The sequence below is a fragment of the Haemaphysalis longicornis genome, unplaced genomic scaffold, assembly GCF_048455015.1.
Source record: "Haemaphysalis longicornis isolate Haplotype H1 unplaced genomic scaffold, Haemaphysalis longicornis Haplotype H1 scaffold_2, whole genome shotgun sequence".
Lineage (NCBI taxonomy): Eukaryota > Metazoa > Arthropoda > Arachnida > Ixodida > Ixodidae > Haemaphysalis > Haemaphysalis longicornis.
Window position 1 is genome coordinate 175,554,177 of NW_027526295.1, and position 22,501 is coordinate 175,576,677.

At 46.0% G+C, this 22,501-nt stretch overlaps 1 protein-coding gene across 2 annotated transcripts in view; it reads left to right on the top strand.

Annotated features, from left to right (window-relative positions):
* Positions 1-3,635: 3,635 nt before the first annotated feature.
* Positions 3,636-22,501, top strand: part of Fray (oxidative stress responsive kinase frayed) — a 132,628-nt gene continuing 113,762 nt past the window's right edge. The window contains exon 1 of one of the 2 annotated variants that reach the window (XM_077698692.1): positions 3,636-3,673. In XM_077698692.1, coding sequence (XP_077554818.1) covers positions 3,636-3,673 — 38 coding nt within the window. Of the gene's footprint in view, positions 3,674-5,008; positions 5,296-22,501 lie in introns of those variants that run through there. The other variant, XM_077698694.1, reaches the window with a different exon arrangement.

Here is a 22,501-nt window from a genome sequence, read left to right on the forward strand (position 1 = left end):
GTGGCGCGGCTATGACGGAACACAATCCAACACAATCCACTTTAATCCAATCCAATCCAATCCAATCCAATGCCCTCCCGAGAGAGTGTTCGCCATCGGAGAGGAGAGGGGGTGAGCGGCGGAGAGCGCAGCTCGTGCGGCGAGGAGAATGCGGGAGGGGTGTGGACGGACAACGACAACACCGTATGGAGGGACAAGGCGAGTGAATGAGATGCCGTCGCATCTAAAAAAAAAAAACACTGGGGTACCTTTTGTGACACAAAGGGTGAGGAAGGCTGCGTAACAACGAATGCTACGAATAATGCGGCACAAACAAGAGGCCATCGCGCCGTAAATAGTGTCCTGGTTTTGACGTGACGCCGCAGTTGTGCAGTGAAGTGAAGCCGCAGTCAGTGCGGAACTAGCTGTAATTTAAGCCTCGCTTCGGTCACGGGATCCATTTTTCTGGCGGCGGAGTCACTTTTTGGGCCACAGGAGATTTTAGAGTTTCTGCGGGAGTCGCTTGCGAGCATTCCTAGCATATTTCCCGCCGAAGAAACTCTGTGAGAGAATTCTGAAGAATAGCGGCTGGACATTCGAATAAACCACGACAAGCAATCGTGGTTGCGGAGCAGTAAGTACATAATACGCGGCAAATGAAACGCGAACACGAAAATATGAATCAGGACGCGCAAATAGCGCGATTTCTTTCCATACAAGTCAAAATGTCGCGTGGCTTTGTTACAAAAACGAAGTCCGGAAATGTGGCTTTCCGAATATAGCAATAGCGCGCCATTATTAGACCGCAACGTACAGTATTTTTCAATTTTACGTGTTCTGATTCACATTTTCGTAATGGCTTTTCATTTGCCGCGTATTGTACATCTAGATAAAGTGGTGATTGGCACTCAGTTACAAAGTGTACGTTGAGGTAACTATAGGTCGTGCAATGCAGGGCGAGTCAGTATTGAAAATAACGACAAAATACTGGCTATAAGTGCGAAGCCTTAAATTTAAGAACGTTGAACTAGAATTTAAGTAGGAGGAATGAATAAGATAAAAGGAATAAGTATATATATTCCTTTTGTACCATTTTATTACCTAGGCGGAATTGCAGGTTCCTTTCTAGGGCGTTTAATATCACTTTCTATTTCTTCATATTTTTTGCTAGTCCAAAGACTGAGCTTTTTGAATACAGCTCCTGAAACATCTTTTTTGTTCTTCTGCGGACTCAAAGAACAAGGCAATATCAACTGAAAATCTCAAATGGGCAGAAAATACATTTGCTCACACCATTGACCTGCTCCAGTCAAGCCTCCTTATAGGCAGGAAACTATATTGGCGGAATGATGTCTAGTGGTTTGTAGACCTTCCTGCTATAGGCGACTTCTCAATCTCTTTGTGTAGGATTGTCATTCCCGTAGATCATTGTTATGTGCTCTCCGAATGCCCTATGTACGTAATGCTTTCTAATCCCTGTACCTCAATGTTCGCATTGCTGAGAAAGTTTCCACTGAATCAAACCTTTTCCATTATCTGGAAGAGCTGTGCACAGTTTCATATACGCATCCATACCAACGTCCTACAACCGCGTGGAACCCCGTCCGACACGCCGACTTTCTGCTTGTGTTTTGGAATGTTTAACTAGGCATTATTAATTCGCCTCCTTTAGGGATGACAGGGCTATTACGTAAGCCTAGAAGCCCCGAAGAAGTCACACTGCTGGGCACTTCAGCGCGCAGCGTAGTTGAGAGCTGTAGATTAATTTAAACATCCTTGGGTTGTTTAAGGCGCATATATAATTCGGACACATGGACGGATTCCTGTCCCGGTTTTGTCAGAAATTCGGCCTTCGAGGCGGGCGGGAATCGAACCCTTAAGACCATTTGGAGCAACTGCGCTGCACTTTGAAGCTGTATTAACGACTCCGGTTGGTATTAAGGACATGGATTGAGTTGTCGTGAAGCGATTTCGTTATACCGTGCATACAGACAGATTTTCTGCTGCAGCCATTGCTTTGTCAGATTATGTCATAAATCTGCCCTACGTACTCTGAAAAATTGTCCGCATATGTGTTAGATTCGCGACAAATGTTGCAACAACCCATCCTCTCCCCCTTCCTTCCCCCCCCCCCGCTTTCTCATTTCCCTTCAATGATAAATACAAGGGAGGTTTGTTTAATTCAATTAAAATTTCCTACGTTTGCACAGCTCGCGGGTCATCTGCCGCGACCTTTTGTTTTTGTTGCGCTTGTAGCAGCTCGTGACATATTTTCTTTTAGTTCTTGCTTTTATCGCGCCCCTCTTATGCCTCTTTGCCCCCATTCTCAATGCGTTCTTTTCCTTTTTTTTTGCTATCATAAATACCAATCTAACGTGTATTCTTAACTAAAAGAACGCCGGTACTTCCGGTTATGTACATACGCATTCTGCCTCAAATATGCGTAAGGTTTTCTTCGCACCGAATATGTATGAGCCGTGGCAGCAGTGTTAGTAGTTTGGAATGGTTTTGCCAATCCAGTCTTCGTGTTCAAGCATTTTTGTTAACTATTTTTTGGCTGGTCTGTCGAATTAAGTGACAGACAGACAGACAGACAGACAGACAGACAGACAGACAGACAGACAGACAGACAGACAGACAGACAGACAGACAGACAGACAGACAGACAGACAGACAGACAGACAGACAGACAGACAGACAGACAAAAGATTTCGCGTTTAGGTAGCCCCGGAAAGACTACCGACTTTGGAACATATACGCCAAGCCAGATTCATGAGACTGCTCCCCCGGTTTTCACTTCGCGATTGGCAGCCTTTGTAATCGCACCTCGAACCGCTGCGGCAGAGAAGGCGTCAAAGCTAGCCGTTTGAGCAAATGGTTACGCTAAGTACGGGTCGATATGAATAAACACAGCGTCGTCGTGGCCACGTATACACTCTTAAAAAAAAAGGTCGGAGCATTCACTAATGGAATACTAACAAGTTACTTGTCCCAGTATACACTAGGTACTTAGTAACTGGAGGTAGTAAATGTAGCACTTGTCAAAGTTACTAACCGAAGCAGGCAGTAAGCACCACTACCCCCACTAGTAAAGTCCCAGCGATAGCACTCTTCTGAGCTACATGCGTTTACTAACTGGCCATGCACAACCTAGTCATAAGCACGACCTTAATCTAGTGCTACTACTTCCTACACTCAGTTAATTTACTAACCATGCGGTTGTTAGTGGCAGAGCCTACGTACAAAACCGCGGGGTAGTAAGGGTCGTAAGGAGTTAGTAATTGCGGCCGTTACTACCTTTTTACGACCTTTTTTATTAAGAGTGTACATATACACGGTCCCATGCGGTCTCCCCGCTCGCATACACGTGCGCAGAAAGTGGGCAAACACTGGCAGCAGCATGCAGACTCTGCATCGCGGAAGGCATGAATTCCTCACGGCTGCCGCAGAGTGGCGAAGTCAAACAGCAGGAGGCGCTTCGCTATCTTTAGGTTTGTTTTTCTGGTGGAAGCGTGGGGGCCGATACTTCGCTTGCGCGAAACCCTATAGCGCCACTCGACCGAGTGGGCTCCAGCGCGCAGTTCCGTAGCCGTCTGGAATTGCAGAGGGGTGTTGCTATGCCCAGAGTTGCATGTGTTCCACGCTGTTGTTACTTGATGGCGCAGCGCGCGATGTACCACCCGCACCACTCCACGTGAGTAGAAGCGTTTGTCTCCCTTCCTTTTTTATCTCTCGTTCCTAACTCGAAGTTAACGGTATGGTATTCCTCTAGCAGAGCCGGCATAGATGCAGACGGCCTCCGGTATCAAGAAGCCTTCACAAAAACGAATGTTTCTATTCCTTACATCACAGATATCTGTTAAGCCTCAGTATGCAAATACATCTCTTACTGATTCTATAAAAACTTAGCCATCCGCGCTCTAAGCCTGGATAACCTCTCAACTTTTCCGTTCGCTTTTCTACTCCTTCATCTTCAAGCAGAATTAGTATTGCCCCTAGAGCGTTGCTTGAGACTTGAAGAGTTTACACACAACTGATCGCACACATTTTAACAGAGGCTGGCATGTCTGAAAAAGGCAGTATTCTTAAAATACACTGGAGAGAGAGAGAGAGAGAGAGAGAGAGAGAGAAACAGACCAGGGAGAGAACTCTCAGAAAAAAAGTATTGTGAAGGTTATAGCGACAGGATTCCCTTATGGTTTGAAATGACGTGTATCGTGTTGGTTACAATAAACTTAATTGGTACATTTTAAATCGTTCAACGACACGATCGAAGCTTTCTGCAAGTGTGAAGATAGGTAGCCGATAGACAAAAACTGCTCATGCATTTTCAGGTTCATCCCCTCAGCTGCCTCGTTCGCTTCCTGAAATAAATAAATAAATAAATAAATAAATAAATAAATAAATAAATAAATAAATAAATAAAACGCCTCTAATGTTTAAAGGAATCTCTACACTCAACAAGACTGACGACACGACATTCGCTCTGAAGCGCCAGTGCTGTGAGAAAAACAATCTAAAAAGGTCCAAAAACGTGCGATTGAACCATGCACATTCTACCGTCTGTACGCAATATTTCTTTCTGTTCACCCCCCATGATCCAGGGTTTATAAGGAGTTCATCTTTCCCCATTCATAGCATCTAACCAGCTTACCGCAAAAAAGACATAACTTAGTCCCATTGCTCCCGAAATGAAGCAACGACTGCGCGTATTATGTGCATTCACGACGCGATAGGTGCGAGTCAGGCACAAAAGGGCAGCAGCAATGGCACGTGACTTTGTAACAGGAGAAGCGGAGGTGCTCCGTGCGGAAAAGAACAATAAGCATAATTTCTATCTTTTTCGATGCTTTTTTACCGGAGCCAGGAACAGATGTCGTATGACTCCCATTGCTTGTGCGCGCAGAAATCTCGACGAACTCGAGCACTCTGTTTCGCCGAACGCCGAGCGAAGAAGCTGTCTTTGCCGCGCACAAGACGCGCACGCGACTGTGGTGGTGTCGCGAGTTGACAAAGCCTGCTCCCGCGCCACTTTCGCCGCGTCCAAACGCGAGGAAATCCGAGAACAAGGCCGCCTGCCTCTTCGGCGCCGCTCATTTCGATCATCGCTCACGTATACGCTCGGATTCATTGCGGCGCTCTTGTGATGCTGGCCGCTAGCGACGGAACACCGGTTTGCCGGAAAACTAACAGGATACCGTTGAGCCGCGCCGGACGAGACGTGGATTAAGTGGCTATAAACTATACCGATTCCGGCGGCTCAATGTGGCTCCGACTGGCAGCGTTCAAAGCCCGCGTCAGTTCTCGTCGGAAAAGGTGAGAGAAATTGTGAATCAGCTGCGTAGCACGGCTTTCGTCAAAAAGGCCAACGCCCACAGCGGTTGTCGTCATTGCTTTTGAGTGTACGAAATGCAATCTAAACGTCCGAGCGAAGCAGCTTGATAAAGTTCCTTAAATGCTAATAAGCATTTCTACATTCACTCACCGAGAAACGCCGCCGGTCCGTCTGTAAGGCTTGATTTGTCAAAATACCGCCGCATACGGAAATGGTAATTAAGAGATGGCCCCAAGGGGCCTTCGCATTTTCGTAAAATACCGCTTATACTGCCACTGAGGCTATGTCCTCACAGCAATGCGTTTGTGTCAGATCGTGAAGCCGTTTTTAAAGGGGCTCCGTGTACGACGTTTCATGCGGTCTTATGGAGAAGGCGATGGGGCCATCACACTTCTTTGATTGCCCCTGAGAATGTATTCTCAGCGACACACTTGTATATAGTAGTGAAGACAACATTAAAGGCGCTCTGGTAGCGCCTTGCGCATACGTCAGACAATTCCCACTCCAAAATTGTGTCGATTTTTTTTCTCTCTCTCTCGTGAGTGCTCCGGTTGCTTTCAAGCAATTATAATAGAGTGAGATGTGCGGGATTTTTATTTGTGGGATGTTCAGACCACTGCACTCAGACTTCTTTCTGTATTAAGAGGAATGCTTGACCACAAGCGAAAACAGGGAACCAAACGCAGTGCTGTCAACTCTTCTTTGCCGCTGTTCAGCGCGCATTTACTTGAAAACACTTCACAGAAAAAGCCCAAGCAGAAAAAAAAAAAAGCGGGAGCAAAGTGAACATGATGAAGCTCCTTTGCCGCGTGAAACATCCTAACAGCAGGGGTCGTTCATTAATATTGTCAAGTGCAGCCTTTCTTCTTCTTTTTTTTTTGTAAAGGTCATGGAAAATGACACAAGCACCGTTGCCTGCTTTACACTTTAAGGGCGACGTTTAAGACATTTATTATTCGATTCTTGCTACTCCATCCTGAGTTCGGATGGTAGCACTATGCGATTGTCAGTTTCACCCACTGTTAACAAAAACTACAAGTGGCACCTAAGCAATTCTTAGGATGTGTAAATGCGGGAGCATTAGTTGTCTCTGAGCGTGTCGCTGAGTCATATCACTCAGCTTAGTGTTGCTACGGACAAATGTTGCGGAATTGAGTGCCGCTGCGTTGTGTATTGGAGTGTTTTGCTGCGTATAAGCTAGCAACGACGCAAGGTGATGCGCCTAAAGCTAGCTTGCGCAATCTAGGGCATCATCTACGAGGCAAAGCTGAATTCCCTCATGACTATGATGCTATGACGCGTCGCAGTCAATGGGAACTTGCGCTAACTTACGTTCCCGTTGCCTGCCATGGATTTGTGATCACGTTGGGACTGTGAGCTCAATTCAGCCAGCCAGCCTAAGTGAAAGAGATGCTGCGCACTAGTCTTATATACTCACAGCAAAATCTAAACGTCTAACACCGGTGTTATGGTCATACTTATCAACATTCAGAAAATCAATACATGAGTGATATTTGAAGTGTTGCTTTATTAAAATTTTACGGATGCTTGCTTTTTGCGATAGCAAATAAAATACTACATCGACTGCAGAAAACCGTCGCCTGCTGTTGCCCGCGCTACCTGGCGGAATTCTAAAAAATCAAATGGCAAGAACAACGAAAGATCCCACTAGATAGGTTTCGCGTTCCGCTTGGAACGCTCGTAGAGTAGGGCAACGTGGTAAACGTTGTAGTAGGGCGCCTCGATTCACGCGCGTCTCCGCCGTACGGCAGCCCTGGCATCGAGGCACCCGAATCGGAGCAGTGGAACGCGGCAAATTTAAATTGACTTGAGCAAACTTTTAGCGGGTTTGGGGAGAACCAGACGGGAGAGGAACAGCGTGGGAGGTGAGCAGAAAAGAGAAGGGAGGCATGTACTTGGCAGGGGCGCCAGTCGACTATCGTCTTTCGTCGACATTTGCAACGAAAGTGGCAGATACGTGGCCATTTTTTTCTATAATGAGCCCAGAGATTTTTCTCGTTAAAAAGGTTGAACCCACCGCAGAAGTGAAGGAGATATACTACTCGGAAGCTCGGTTATCACTGCTCCACCGTGTTCCGCTTGTCTCGTAACCTCGGCTGCGGTTCGACATCAGGGGACAGACAGGCTCGAAATGCATTTGACTCGAGATCGATTTTTTTTCTTTGCGTACTTATTTACACACAATAGGCTACTCAACAAACGTGTATTTAATCATAGTATATATACTCCTTGTGCATGCTCGATTTATGAAGAATGGATTGCTTTAGTTTGAGGTTCTCGGAAGCAGCTAACTTATTAGTGAAATGTAATTTGGTTATGTCTGGGATGACACAGGATCGCTGTGCTATGTAGGGTATGTCTGCTAAGGTGTACAACACTGCCTATCCGGAAAACACCGGTATGTTTGTTTTGTTGACGTATCAGGATGATTTCTTCAAAGCAAGAAAAAAAGATTATTTTATGTTTGCGGAGATGGAGAGTAATCGCCTATGTTCAACTCACTCAATCGCAGATAAACTACTTCCTCTAACACCATCCCAAAGACGAGCTGCTGTTTAACCTGCGACATACTGGGCCGTCAACAGAGGAGTTCGAGCAAGGGCATGCCCTGCCTCCTTACTTCCAGCCGTGCTACTATCAGCTGCTTACAGCTAAGGTTCATTTGCGTTAGCAAATGAACCTTATATTTGTTTCTGATGTGAATGCCCAAACTAACTCAAAATTACTTTTCTTTTGTAGAAAGGCACGTAGCGAAGATAAGGCCTGCAGTTTTTTCATTCTTTTGTTCCAAGGTTTGATCGAGATGTTTAATGCCACCTGCAACCCTCCCCTCCTTCTTCTTGAAAGGAGACATGAAGTTAACGACCGTATATAAGCCCACGGTGTTAGCACGCATAATTAGCCAAGTTTAGTTTAAGCCTAGTGTAAGCTGGAGAATTTCGAGGGTAACTTGGTTTGATGTAAATATTTCGAACGCCATGTAATATGTTCCTTGCAAATAATTTTATATTTGCCTGGTATTGGCGCGCTTAATTACTTTTGCGGCACTAAAGTTCTCCCAGTTTTCTTGTTTTTTATCGCAGAATTTTGTTTCTGCCTCGCTCTGGCAAAAAAAAAGGATGTACGCACTTTCTCGTACTCGTCACCAATCCCCCTCCACAAATGTTCTTCAGCTTGCTAAACCTACCTTTGCCGTACAGAGGCTATACAAAGGAGAATGTACCCGTGCCATCCTTTTTAAAAAATCTAAATCTCCATTTCACAGAGAAAATTTATTCGAGGTGTGACCAATAGAAGAAGCTGTAAAAACAGCTTGAACGACAACCCACACATAGGAAACGAACAGCATGTTTCAAAAAGAGCAAAACATAAAAAAAACTGCATGAATTATACAAAAATATTGCGGAAGCCTTCCAAGAAAAGTTCGTCAACTTCGGCATTAACCATCAGGCAGCGCGAAACTCAGCGTGTGTGTCTATAATTCGAGCGGTACTTGTCCAGGCTTCAAAGATCTGGGAATTTGGATTAAAAACTACTTCGTTTTGTTGCAATTGGTGTGAATTACTTAATGGTTTATCCTTTCTTTCTATAGGAAGTTCACATTGACGACATAGCTTGTAGTTACCCCTGGACTTCTCTGGCATGGTGATATGCTTGCGGAACAGCTCAGGAGTGTATGAGAGACAGGGTACTTCGCACGTTACACTTAGCACATGTTTTCGCGAAACTGTAAACGTCGCCGTAGGTTGTAGCGTCGTCATTTCCCATACAGGAATCCCGTAATGGACTGAAAGTGAAGACGGAAAATTATTTGTCAGTACATTAACGAATACACGGAAATAAAAGTGATGTCGGCGCATTATACCGACTGTCTCGTTGAGTTTGCTAAGTACAGAAGAACTTTATTTTTCCAGTTGGTTCGGTTGTATAGGCATCGTCAGCCCCCGAATCCAAAATCTATGTTGAGGATGGGGAGGAGGACGAGGAAAGAACTTCATTCAAACGCAACATTAGGCGTCGAGAATGTTCCGGGCCAGATTCACCAACGCCAACTGGTCATTGAGCTGTTCCGAGGCTAGCCTAGTTCGCCATGTTGAAGGACACTAAAGTCACCAAATATTCCGGCAAAAGTGGCGCTAACGTGTCGAGATGCGGTTACGCCCCAATTCAAGATTTTACAGGAACTTTATTAGATGTATAAATATTAGGAATATTCTGCAAAACTAAAAAAAATGAATAAAGCCGTGGGTGAGATCACTCATTTTGTGGTTAATCAAAAGAAAAAAAAAACAATAATTTGCTAAATTCAGACACAATGAATTCACTAGTCATTGTCAAGAATAATACCAGATTTCTCAAGAATCCCAAAAAGGTATAAAACAGGCAAGAGACGGTAACTTTAAAAAATTAAAGATAGACTAAGAACCAATCCTGTACATTTGTGGCAATACTATATAAAGCGATGCAGTCATGACAGTCTAGTCATAAATGAAACGACATATAATTATCAAAATACTTCAGAACAGCACAGCCGAGGCTGATTGTTTAAATTACTTTCAACCCGTCCGTCTGCCAATGCAGTACTATAATTATTCATTCCACATAAGTGTATTTTCAATGGGCCCGGCTTGATATTAGCGTACGTAGAGTAAAGCTTAGAGTAGAGTTTAACCAATTTCGATCTGCACATAACCTATACAAAATCTCGGTTGGAAGGTTTGTTACGACCTGAATGGAAAATTAAGCTTCAATATCTGCGTTGGGTAATGTACAACGCCTTATAGGCAGTAATTTATCCTGAATTCGCACTTTATTCTGTGGTTGGCGCAGCGAAACCGTATGTAAATTGTTTGTTTAGTTCTTGATTTGTATGAAATTAATGTTACTTCGCATTAAGCGAAGGAAATGTGCATGGCCGGTCACGTGATTCGCATGTGGGACAGCAGCTGCACCATCCGTTTTACAGAGTGGCTGCCAATAGACCGCAAACGCAATAGGGGTCGGCCGAGAACTCGATCGGGGGATGAACTACGAAAATTTGGGGGGAAAGCATGGGCTCAGCTAGCACTCGATAGGCGTGGCTTGAGATCTTTGGGACTCAGAGGCTTTCATCCTGCAGTGGGTACAACCAGGCTGCTGCTGCTGCTGCTGCTGATGATGATGATGATAGTGGTGGTGGTGGTGGGGATGATGAATGTTATTTCTGTGTTCCCCACTTTTTGGCAATAATATTTGCTCCGGGCTGCATCTCATTATCTTCCTCAAGAACTGGCTTTCCCTATCGCTGCACGCAGATGGTACATGTACAAAACTTACATTGTTTATGCACATACAAATATATGGCGAAAGCCTACGCAATGTGAGCGCAGAAAAACGCAGACGACGTTGCGTGTAGCACTCGGAGGCATCTTTTGCGCACAAAACGTCTATCGTAGTTATCGAAACTGGTTCTGTGCGCTCGCATAGTTACGACACGATTAAGGTAGAATACGAGATTTGCTGATGAAGGCTGAAAATTCTTGCGATCTCTACGAAATAATATTGATTTTTGACTTTGAAATACAACTATACTGTTTAGCTACTCCGTATTGACTACACTGTGGCATTCAAAATTATCTTTCCTTTGTTGTAAATAGTACATAGAAATGGGGAACGTGTAAAAGGGTGGGAAGTTGGGCCAGTTTGGCGCTATAATGAGAACGTTGTTTAATCTGTGATTTTATGAACGAAGTGTTTATGACGTACCTGTGAGTTTGTGAGTTTCAATAGAACACGTCTCGAGCCCTTGGACTCAATAAGCACCGGCACTGTTTGAATGCCTTGTATTAGACTTGTATTAGACTTAAAAATAATAGAAGGTCCTGATCCCACCTGGCATTTTTTCGCGACCCTATTGTGCACGTTCACATACACGCATACTGTAACAACGTAAGCGTGTGTGATACAATACTTTCGAGCAATACTTTCTGCAGCGTTACAAGAACTCGGTTGCACACTGCTTGCAGCGGTCCCCGAGTATTGGAATGTCTTGTGCCTCGGCCCACAATCGCCTGCTGCAGAAAGGAGGCCTGCATTCCATTTTGTTCTTTGATACCTGTTCTTGCACTTTTTTCCCGGTTGTCAGGTGTTGCCAGCTGGCTTGTTCTCTTTGTTTGAATCCTTGCTGGATACAGGAGCCGACGCCCTGCATATTCGTACAATTGAGCAGCGCCGACTTGACTCTTCGCACGGTATCTTGCGACGCAGGCGAAACGTTTCCTGCGTAGTGGCAGAGTCCTTCAATGCTTTACATTGAAGGACTCTGGTAGTGGCAAGAAAACAACCAAATCCCAAAGCGCTCTTCGAGCTTTCTTATGCCGTTTGAAACTTTGAATTAAAATAAAACTACTCAGTTGTCAAATTTATTGTGGGAAAGCATAAAACGTGAATCAAAAGCTCGTGATTTTTTTTACTTGTATGTAGGATACACTCACTGCCCCCTTTAATGCTCTTGGGCCTTGAGGGAAAACAAACAAACAAACAAACAAACAAACAAACAAACAAACAAACAAACAAACAAACAAACAAACAAACAAACAAACAAACATAAATAAATAAATAAATAAATAAATAAATAAATAAATAAATAAATAAATAAATAAATAAACGCCATTGAGGGCGAACTCGGCTGATGCCGACAGAAAATGCGGAAGTACCTGAGCCTATCACATAACGGGAGCCGCCAGTGGTCGGGCTCTTTACTGATAAATTATTGCAGTACTTTCGAATATTCTGCCATTACCCATTGTTCGAAGAAATTAAAGAATAAATGTTCGATGTGAATGTCACGCAGCGTCAAGCCGATACCGCTCATCAGCAGCGGGAACGTCCGTCGGGAGCCGACGCTCGGTTCAACGTTGGGTTTCTCTCAGTCTAATTTGGACACTAATTATTATCACGTAAGCGTTAAAGTGAGCCTCCATATAGCAAAAATAAAGAAGAAAAGGTTGTTGCGGCGGCGAATAAGATGCAAGTCGGCTGCAATCGTGGACTTAAACCGTGGTAATGGTTGTTTAGGTTCTGTACAGCTTCGCTAGCTTCAAGTCTTAAGCGTTAGAGTGAGCTTCCTTGCATTTTTTGGCATCCTCTCAGATTTTATAACATTTACTTTCGTGTAGAAAACGTCCCTATGTCGGTAACGTTTTCCCCTCAAGTCATCTTCGGTATCGCATAGCAAGGAGTCATTTTCAGATCTAACGCTGACTATCTGCTCCCCGTCTACCCGCTTTCTTAGATTCCAACGGCCTATACCTCCCTCAAAACACCGTTTAAAAGCGCTGAAAATAGCTTTGTAACTATCGTATCCCAACGTCCGACGTCCTTCCTGGAAGCAAACTACTTTTTCTTCTCATGTAAGGTCCCGATGCTGTAAATGTTCAAACCATGTCCTCCGGGAACCCTAAGTAAGCCCCGCTATTTCTCTGATCCCGCAATGCTTCCGTGGCTGGAGCGGCTTGTCCTCAAGGGCATTTTTATAATCCACAAAGTCAAGTAGGGAGAGAGAGAACAAACTTTAGAGAGGTGTTTTTGTGATATTGTGCGTATTTGGCAATGAATTGATTCTCGGTCTTCATGCATTCTATGGTCGAGCAACAATACCCAGATGCAGATTGTTATCATACATTATACAAAGGGTATAAAAGCAAGGTTTGAAAATACTATAATTCAGTTTTCTGGTAACAAGACAAGAGGTGTTGGGAAGAATTTAAGTTTCTCATGTATTTTTTACGTCGTGAATAAACGCCCGATCAGATGAGATGAAATAATTTACTTTTAGCGGAGCGGAAACAGAATTTTTCTTTCAGTTATACGTTGGCGGTCCACGTGTCTCATCCAATCAGTATTCCGCCTCGCAAGCTTGCTTTCTTGCATTTCCTCAATGCTTTGGGTGAAGCAAATTCTTTAAAATCTACACGCTATGCACAAAAGTCCCTTACAGGCTGTGCGCCAAAATGCGTTCACACGCGTGTTCTCATGTTTTAAAGACGATAGTCTTTCTTGGGCTACCTAAACGCAGAAATTTTAGATGCGACGCTGAGAGCATCTCTTGTCGGCGGCCCTGTCCTTCCTGCGTGCGTCCGTTGTTGTCCGCAGCCTTTCCACTCTCCACCTCTCCTCTCCGACAGCGAACACTCTCTAGCGAGGGGCATTGGATTGGATTTGATTGGCTTGGCTTGGCTTGGCTTGACTTGGATTGAATTGGATTGGATTGGGATTGGATTGGATTAAAGTGGATTGTGTTGGATTGTGTTGCGTCATAGCCGCGGCCTACGCGCTGGCGCCGGCGCGTGCCCAGGTGAGAGCGAACACACTCTCTCAACATCTGCGGGTGTGCGGCCCAGCGCGCTCTCACTCCGCCGGTGTTGTTGTTGAACACGTTTATTTCACATTTCGAAGCCAATCTAAGGCTGCTGTGAAAGAAAAAAAGAGGTAAACGGTTCGTCGTTTGATCACTGGCTTCGGCCGTGACGGGCTGTGGTTTTGGCAGTGTGTCCGAGCCGGGAACCGGTGGCAGGAGTCTCTGCATCATCCATGAACTGGTTTAGCGACCGCCAAAGTTCGTTGGCGACCGCTGCAGCTGTACACGGGGGTGGTGCAGCCCAGCTTTGAAGGGAGTTAGGCCTTATCTCACCCGGTAGTGAGGCCAGGGCCCGAGCTCTGGGAGCCGAGTACAGCGGGCAGAACCACAGGAGGTGTTCCAGGTCATCCCGGGTTCCACATTGGCTGCACATTCCAGTGTTGGGCTGGTCGAGGGAACGGCTGCTTTCCTTGCTTCGGAAGCGCTGCAAAAGGTAGGGGGTAAGGAGGGGGCCAGTCTGTACCCGCCGGAGCGTAACTTGCTGCCAGCGGGTAGCAGCCTTGCGAGGAAGTGGAGGGATATTAAGTGGATTGCCCGCGCTGCGTAGAAAGGTGCGTCGGTGCTGCTTGGCAAAAGATACCGTTATTGCGGGATCTAGCCACTGATTGTGCGTCTCCACGTAGTCGGCTAACCGGCTGGAAAATCGCTCGGGGGGTTTCGTCTGCGCGGATAGAAGTAAAGCGCGCTAGTCGGCGGGCCCGGTCGTTTCCTGGTATTCCGGAGTGTCCTGGGACTACCGAGGCCGGGCAAAGAACTGCCTGGGGAACTTGCGACCGGTATCCCTTACGTCATGCTTGTTTAAGCTTTTGGAGAGCATGGTTAACGCTCGCCTCATATGGTGGCTGGAGGAGCGTAGCCTTCTTGCCCCCACACAATACGGGTTCCGCTCCGGTCTGACGACGCAAGATATCATGTTACGCCTCAAAGAAGACGTTCTTGACCCGTTGTCGACATGTCCCCGTATGGTCGTAGGTGTTGACATTAGGAAGGCCTTTGATGGCCTTCCTCACACCTCGATCATGCAAGCCGTAAGAGATCTTGGTATCAAGGGATACATGCACAATTTCATTGCCGCTTTCCCTCGGGATCGAACTTTCCAGGTCCAAAGTTCCCTCAGTCGCTTTCATTACAACCGGGTAGGAGTCCCTCAAGGCTCTGTCATCGCTCCTACGTTATTCAACGTAGCGCTGGCGGCGCTTCCTGGAAGACTGGCCAACATCGAAAACGTCGAACATGCAATTTACGCAGAAGATGTGACGCTCTGGACCAAGCAAGGTTCTTTAGGTGCAGAAGAGCAGGCACTACAAGCGGCCCTGGATACTGTCGAAAGCTACACAGAGCAGATAGGGCTAACGCTGGCACCCGAGAAGACAGAGTTTGTGGTCATCCACGGTGGCAGGAAAACCCCATCCAAGGATGAGGACAAGGCTATAGCGTCCACCTCACAATTGGGAAAAGGCCTATCCTTAGAAAACGCTCCATACGCATACTCGGGATGTTTCTCGACGAGCAGTACATAGCATCCACCTGGTTTGGCCGGACAGTTCGTGTCACCAAACAAGTCATCCAAGTCCTACGCAGGATCGCCAGCCGCACGAGAGGAGTCAAAGAGAACGAACTGCGTCATTTTGTACGTGCATTTGTACACTCCCGTATCATATACGGAGCACCGTTCCATCCGACCACGAGCACGCAGCTAAGCCTTCTTGAGCGCCTAAATAATGAAGCCAGGAGGGTGATAACCAGGCTTCCAAAATATACGCCCCTTTCGGCTCTCAAAAGCTGCAGCGCGTTGAGTGACCTAGCGGACCTAATGTCTACTCATGAACTCACGCATATTGCGTGATTAAAGTCCACTAAAGCAGGCAGATTCACTCTGGAAAAAGTTGGGTTTGACATCTCGACATACCACGGCTCCCAGAAATATCTCCCCCCTGGGAGCACATCGACATCGTAGACTCCAAGCCGCTACCTAAGAACATGGGACAAGAACAAACGGCAAGGAGACAAGCTTTCGCAAGACGACACGACACCCAAGCAAGGCAACTCATCGATGGCAACGACCTTACTCGCAAGACCCATGTCATCTATGTAGATGCAGCAATCGGTGAGCAGGAGCAGCAGCCAATGTTCACCACGGCATGGGCAAGCCATGACACAACAACGCGAGGAAACAAACTCCACCTCACCTGTGAAGCCGTCAGCAGCTCCCTTGCAGAACTGTGGGCCATCGTAGATTTTGCCGAGCACGTCAGTTTGGCTCAACACCAAACGGGGCAACATTGCTTCCATCACTACCGAGTCTACACGGGCTCGCAGGAAGCCTATCGTGCCTGCCACAACACTCGCACTACTACCGTCGTTGTCAAGAAACTTCGTCTCCACGTTAGCTACCTCCGTGCTCTGGGACACGACTCCGCCGGTGGGCGGCGCTGCGCGCGGTGCTGCGCGTGGTCTCCTCTCCTTCGGGCGCGCTGCGCATATAACCGGTGTGCCGCTCTCCGGCGGCCTTTCGGTCGACGGTTGCTCTCCACTTGCGCTTGAACCCCCCCCTCAGCGTCGCATCACACCAGGGTTCCCGCGAGGGTAGGTGGGCGTAATTTGTGTCTGTCTGTCTGTCTGTGACTCGATTCAGCCAGCAGGCCAAAGTGAAACAAGAGCTGTGCAGTAGTCTTATATACCCACAGCCAAATCTAAACGTCGAAGTCCGGTGTCAATGTTCATACTTGAACAAGGACAAGACATTACGAAAATATAAGGCAGAAAAGCGATACATAAGTGATATTTGCGATGTTCATTTATTAAATAATTCATGGATGCTTGGTTTTTACGATGGCAAGTGAAATACTACATCAGCTGCAGAAAACGGTCGGCATTTATGAAATAAAACGGCAACAGTAACAAAAGGTTCCACTAGATAGCTTCTACGTCCCGCTGGAAACGCTCGTGGAGTAGGGAAACGTGGTTCTATAAACGTTAGAGTAGGTGCCCCGATTCACGCGCGTCTCCGCCGTACGTCAGCGCTGGCATCGAGGCACCCGACTTTTAGCAGTGGAACGCGGTAGATTGAAATTGACTTGAGCAAACCACCAGCGTGTTATCTTGGGAGTAACGAGACCTGAACAGCATCAGAGGTGAGCGGGAAAGAGAAGGGATGCATTTACTTGCCAGGGGCTGCAGTCGACTATCGTCTTTCGTCTACATTTGCAACGAAAGGAGAAGATACGCGACCATCTTTCAGACTGATTGGTACATACAGTCGTCAAAAGACCTTCAGTCGATGTATCGTCTTTAAACTACCGTTCTTTCAGGGTTTTTTGAAGAATGAATGGGTTGGGCTTCGAGGTGTCATGTGCCTAGATGTTCCGGAATATACTCGAAGCTGGTGATTCCGAAGTAACTTGGTCACCATAGCCAGGACTCTTGAGAGCACTGAGCTGGAGCGTAGTACCACTGGGCAACGCCCATAGATGGTTGCGGAGTGCACGCACTGAACAACTAGGTGACTAGAGTGGTCTTGAACCCTGCGTAAAGGATAAAGAGATGAAAAAAGAGGCGCGAGAGTGTGTCTGTATACAGTACGTCGCGCATGAATCACAATATCAGCGCGTTTGTTTGTAGCCTTCGAATCCTTGAAAGTGGCCTGTACCCTTGTTATGTTGGCCAAGGTAGTCAATACCTGGAAGGCGGGTGCTGGCCTCGCAACCGAGCCATCTTCTTTCACTTATTTCCGTCAAACACCTGGGTACAAGCGTAATCAAGCCTTGCCCCTGCCTTGGACATTGTTACGTAGCGGCCAGCTGAGCTTTTCTATGATCAATAATGAGCGGGGTTTACAATGAACGCGAACAAGAAACCCTGGTCGAGCCAGGTTAGCACCAGCTTGTGGCACTTTTTACATTGGCATACAGGCTCGGAGACTCAGCTGAGGTTGTTGCCGAGCGGAGCCGAGCCAGTGAAAATATTTATTGGTACAGGATCCCGTGTAGTGCCAAAACTGGTAAGCAGCCGTATTGTGATAAGGCTTCAGCTTGATCTGGTGACCGAGTTGGCGGTAACGCGAAGAAAGTTCGCTTGTTCGAGTTAGCATGGTGTATGGAGCCACATGGGAAATTCTCGTCTCGAGGCGGCTTGGTCGGTATACTTTACTCCGAAAGCATAAGCTATGCATTTACTCTGCTATTTCTCCAGCCCTGCGCAAGCTTCGCCAATGCCCCCGCCCCCTTCTTCCCCCTTGCCACAAAATAGCCTCAGGGTGACTTTATATGGAACAATAGCATTTCATTAATGAGCATTACGCAGAAAAACGTAAATACGATGGCCTGTTGTTTTCATGAGCGCGTTCGTACGAGCTTGCTCGGCTGCTAAAGGTCGTAATGTTTGGCGTGCCACTGTGCCGGCGGCTTGCAATGGTTCGTAATGGCTCGCAGTATTGATTTGATTCGAATGACTATAAGTTTTGACAAGGTTCCAACAGCTGTCGCATGACTTGAATCAACGCAACACGTTGCTTTTTTTTTTTTTTTTTTCATCGTACGTAAAAGCTTGCCTGCTTTATCGTGCTCAAATGTTTCCCGGCAGCGACACACTATTCTCTTCGAAAGACATTTGAGGACCGCAGGTTGCGCATCCTTACGAGGCACTTTCGCTCTTCTATCTAAACAGCTGTGCCGTCAATCCCGCCCTATAGCTTGTATTCACTCACGAGGCACGCATGCTGGCAACCATGTGAGTATGCCGTCACTGGTTGCGTCGGTTTCCGCGGGATGGTGGTACTTGTCCGTGCTAACCCATAGAGTTAATACTTGCTAAGCACATGAAAGTAATGCCTCGAGTCCAATGTGAGTGCGATTTATAACACCTCTGTTGACGCCACCGTTGAGAATCGGGTCGAAACGTAGCAGACGACGCACGCCGGTGTTTTTTAGCACATGAAAGTAATGCCTCGACTCCAATGTGAGTGGGATTAATAATCGGGTCGAAAAGTGGCAGACGACGCACGCCGGTGTTTTTTTTTTTTTTATTGGGCGTGCGGGTGCAGTGGCACAAGCCGCGCCATGTCCATTTCCAGTGTTGTCCATTTCCATTTCCGTGCCATGCCCATTTCTATGGCCATTTCCAGTGTTGCCAATTGACAGCTAAACTTTTCAATGAATACCACCTATATAGTCCCTCGTGCCCACACGTAATGAGGTCTGTACCTTCTCCCACATCGCATCGGCCGGTCAAGGAAACCGGAATTCCCCTAATCTTTATAACCCTTCCAAAAAGCAGTGGGAGAGAAAATTGTTCAGCTCCAGCCCCTACACTAGCTTCCTCTGGCAGAACGCGCGAAGGCACCAAACTCCAGCGGGATTCCCAAATGAAGAATCCGACCACGTTCAGCATTTTTTCCCCTGTCTATAATAAACTTTACTCTCACGTCCACTACGATTTTCTGGCTGCAGCAAACTCGGTGATAATTCTGTCAGCTGGAATGACTTGAAAAGCTGCGCTGATCTGTTTTTCATTGTTTTTTTGCTAGAGTGTAAGGGCGTTAGTCATAGACAATGATTCACGGGTTTAAGGGTGTTAATGTGCGTTAAAATCCGCTAAAAATGACGGTCGCAGTCCGCCTATAACTAAACACGCAGTCATCGCAAAATTTTGTTTGCATGAACACGACGGTTTTGTGGTGCTAATGCAATTGCTGTGTTAATAGAGGGATAGCTATCTCGGCGAACTAGCGAAGGTGAGATGAAATTCGTTCGTAAAGGAGGAGGTCACAAACGAAGAGCCCCGCTCTTCGGCTGTTTCGCAGGCGCAAATTCTAACGTTTCTGCATTATCGCGGAGGAAAAGGCTTGATATTTTATTTAGGTAAAAAATATGTTATTTGTTGTATGTTATGTCTGTATCCTAGGTCTTGTATTATTTTATATTACAACATTATATGCTGTATCTTTCTTCACCAGGACTGATAGACGAAGAGCATTTTAGCACATATTTATGTACTGTATACGCATATGGGTCGTGCGCTCAAACATAGCTCAAACACAAGATTTGCGCAGTTGTCCTTTGCTCCAACAAATTGTTCGGAAAAATACTTTATGTTCGCTGAAAATTATCACCAACTTTTTTATTCGATTACAGTTTCAGGCGTTTGTCTCACGGAGAAAACAAATTAAGCGAAATAAGTGGGGTTGGGCAGGGCCTGTAAGGCGGATGACAAACTACAGGCAGACCATCCGTTTAACCAAATGGTTACCAAGGGACTGTAAACAAAACGCAACTACAGTGATATAAATTGCGCCTCCGATCACTGCAGTGCCGTATTAATGGGGGTTCTACGGAGGCTGCAGCCTCGGGCACCCAACTTTCGGGTGCCACGCTCAGAGGTTTGAAATAAAGTTGCTGAGCATACTTGCTGCGCCCATTGCAATAGCTGGCCTCAACTTCAAATCCCATACGAAGGCTGACTAACCCGTTGCAGGTGGGGTCGAGCGGGCAGCTGCCTTACCTTATAGTTGACAGCCTTCACGTTCATTTCGCTGAAATTCCCGAGGTCGGCTCCGGTCTTTCCGGTACAGGGAGTATCGGTAGTCTTTTCAGCACACAAACCTTGTGGATGCTTACGTACACAAACGATTCAGAACAAAGAAAGATTCAGCAATGTGAATAATCGAATAAGTTCTTTAAAAAAAACATTAGGAGCTGCACACGGACTTTCCACTTGAGTTAATGTTCTTACTATTTTTATTAACCCATAACTATGAATTCCTTTGTTTTGTAGAAACAGTTTGTTTTCTAATAGTCGTTATTGATTATGAATGGTTCTTTGTTCACGTCTTGTGGATTTATTTTTCTCTACAATTTGCATACGGCATTTTTTTTTCAGTTCTATGGAGCGCGAACTACTTTTTCTTTTTGGACGTACAGAATGTGAACTTCACGATCCGACTTCGCTCATGTTTTGGTACACTGGGCTGGTGTGAAGTATTGCTGGGAGAAAACATTTATTCTGTATTAACTGCTGTGCAGCCTCAACCGTGATAATTTCTTTATTAAACCCTAAAAAATGGTTGTCGCTGCACTTAAAAGAAGGTTTATCGTCTCAGAGCTAAACAGCTATATTTTGTGGACAGCCGTTCCACGCGTTCATTTGATTTGGAGCAGCTCATGGTAACATAAACCTGCATGCTACTCAGTGTGCTTCACCCGTGAGGATGATGTGCCGATCTCTGCTTTTGCGAGCTTCATTGGTATGATTGTTTTGGTCAGCCTTTCAAACCTGTCATAATCGTCATCATCGCCGTCATTAGGGCCCCAAGAACGCAGTTAGCCTCCGGGCCCACAAATATCTTAATCCGGCACTAGAGTACTGCTAACCCTGCTAACACTGCGCGTGCAGAAAGGTCCCACAACTTCCTTTGATCAGTTGCTATTAGCCGCTACCTGTCGCGGATGCCACTTCATCGCTTTGGTGCGGTATTCTCGTGTTTTGTCCGTTTTGTGTCCGTTTCAAAAGTGTCCGTTTTGAGCAAGCCCTGATTGGCTAAGAGCGAGCACCCGGATGTGACGCCGCGGCTGAATTCTCGGAGCAGACGATTTGGAGCAGACGATTCTTCGTCGCCTTGTTGTTGGTTCGTTGGCGGAACAATAAACACATAAAAGATAGTTTAAAATAGGCTCAGTCGTTTAAAATGTGTTTAAAAGAACAGTAACGCAAAAGTCAACCCAAAGCCCGCCCACAACTGGAAGTACGTCACAATAACACGGACGCGAAACGGACGTTTTCAAAACGGACAAAGACGAGAATACCGCCCCTGAGCATGGCTCTGGGCGTCCGTACCACCTTTCTTGCGCCCTTAAATTTGTTTTAGTTCAGAACGCAAATTTCCTTCCATACGCTCAGTTCGCTGACAGCTTATTGGCAATATCACGAAGTGCGGAAATTACGATTTCTTAAGCTTTTACAGTAATATCGTTGTTTTCTTTTATTTTCCGCTACTTTAGCATGTCTGCGATGATAGTGATGAAGTTCGGAAAATAAGTTCGAGCGCTTGTAGTTAGTTCTCGCATTCAGAATCCCATTGAATATGTCTTGCTGCATATTTTTCCTGAAATTAATATTCTTTCGTAAACGCAATTATAATTTCATCAAGAGCGGAAATTTCGAGTTCTTAAAACTTTAGAGTTATTATCCTTGTTCTCTTCCCCCCCCCCCCCCTACTTTAGCATATCTGCAACGATAGTGGTTAAGTTCGGAAAACAAGTTTAAACGCTTGTAGATTCAAGTTCTCGCATTCAGAATCCTATCAAATATGTTTCCTGCGTGTTTTCCCTCAAATTAATGCGCTTTGGAAAACGCAATGAATCTCATCAGGAGCAGAAATGTTGATTTGATATCGTTGTTCTCGTTTTTTCCCCACTACGTTAGCATATATCTGCGACGATAGTGATGAAGTACGGAAAACAAATTTAAAAGCTTGCAGATTCGAGTTCTCAGATTCAGAATTCTATCAAATATGTATGCAGCACATTTGTCTTAAATTGATGTTCGTTCGAAAACAATTGGTTAAGGAGCAAGCATCAGCATTGCGGAGCTTTTGTTGCGATCGATAACTGCAACGGTTCAGCAGCAAAAACTCGCCACCGCAGCAAGACGCCAAAGCGGCTTTCAGGCAGGTGGCGCCGCTGCAGGAGAGTAATGTGAAGCTCTCCTTCCAGTTTCGTTGGCGCTATAGTTGCCAGGGGGCGCTCCCTCTGTCATTTTTGCTCACATTTCGA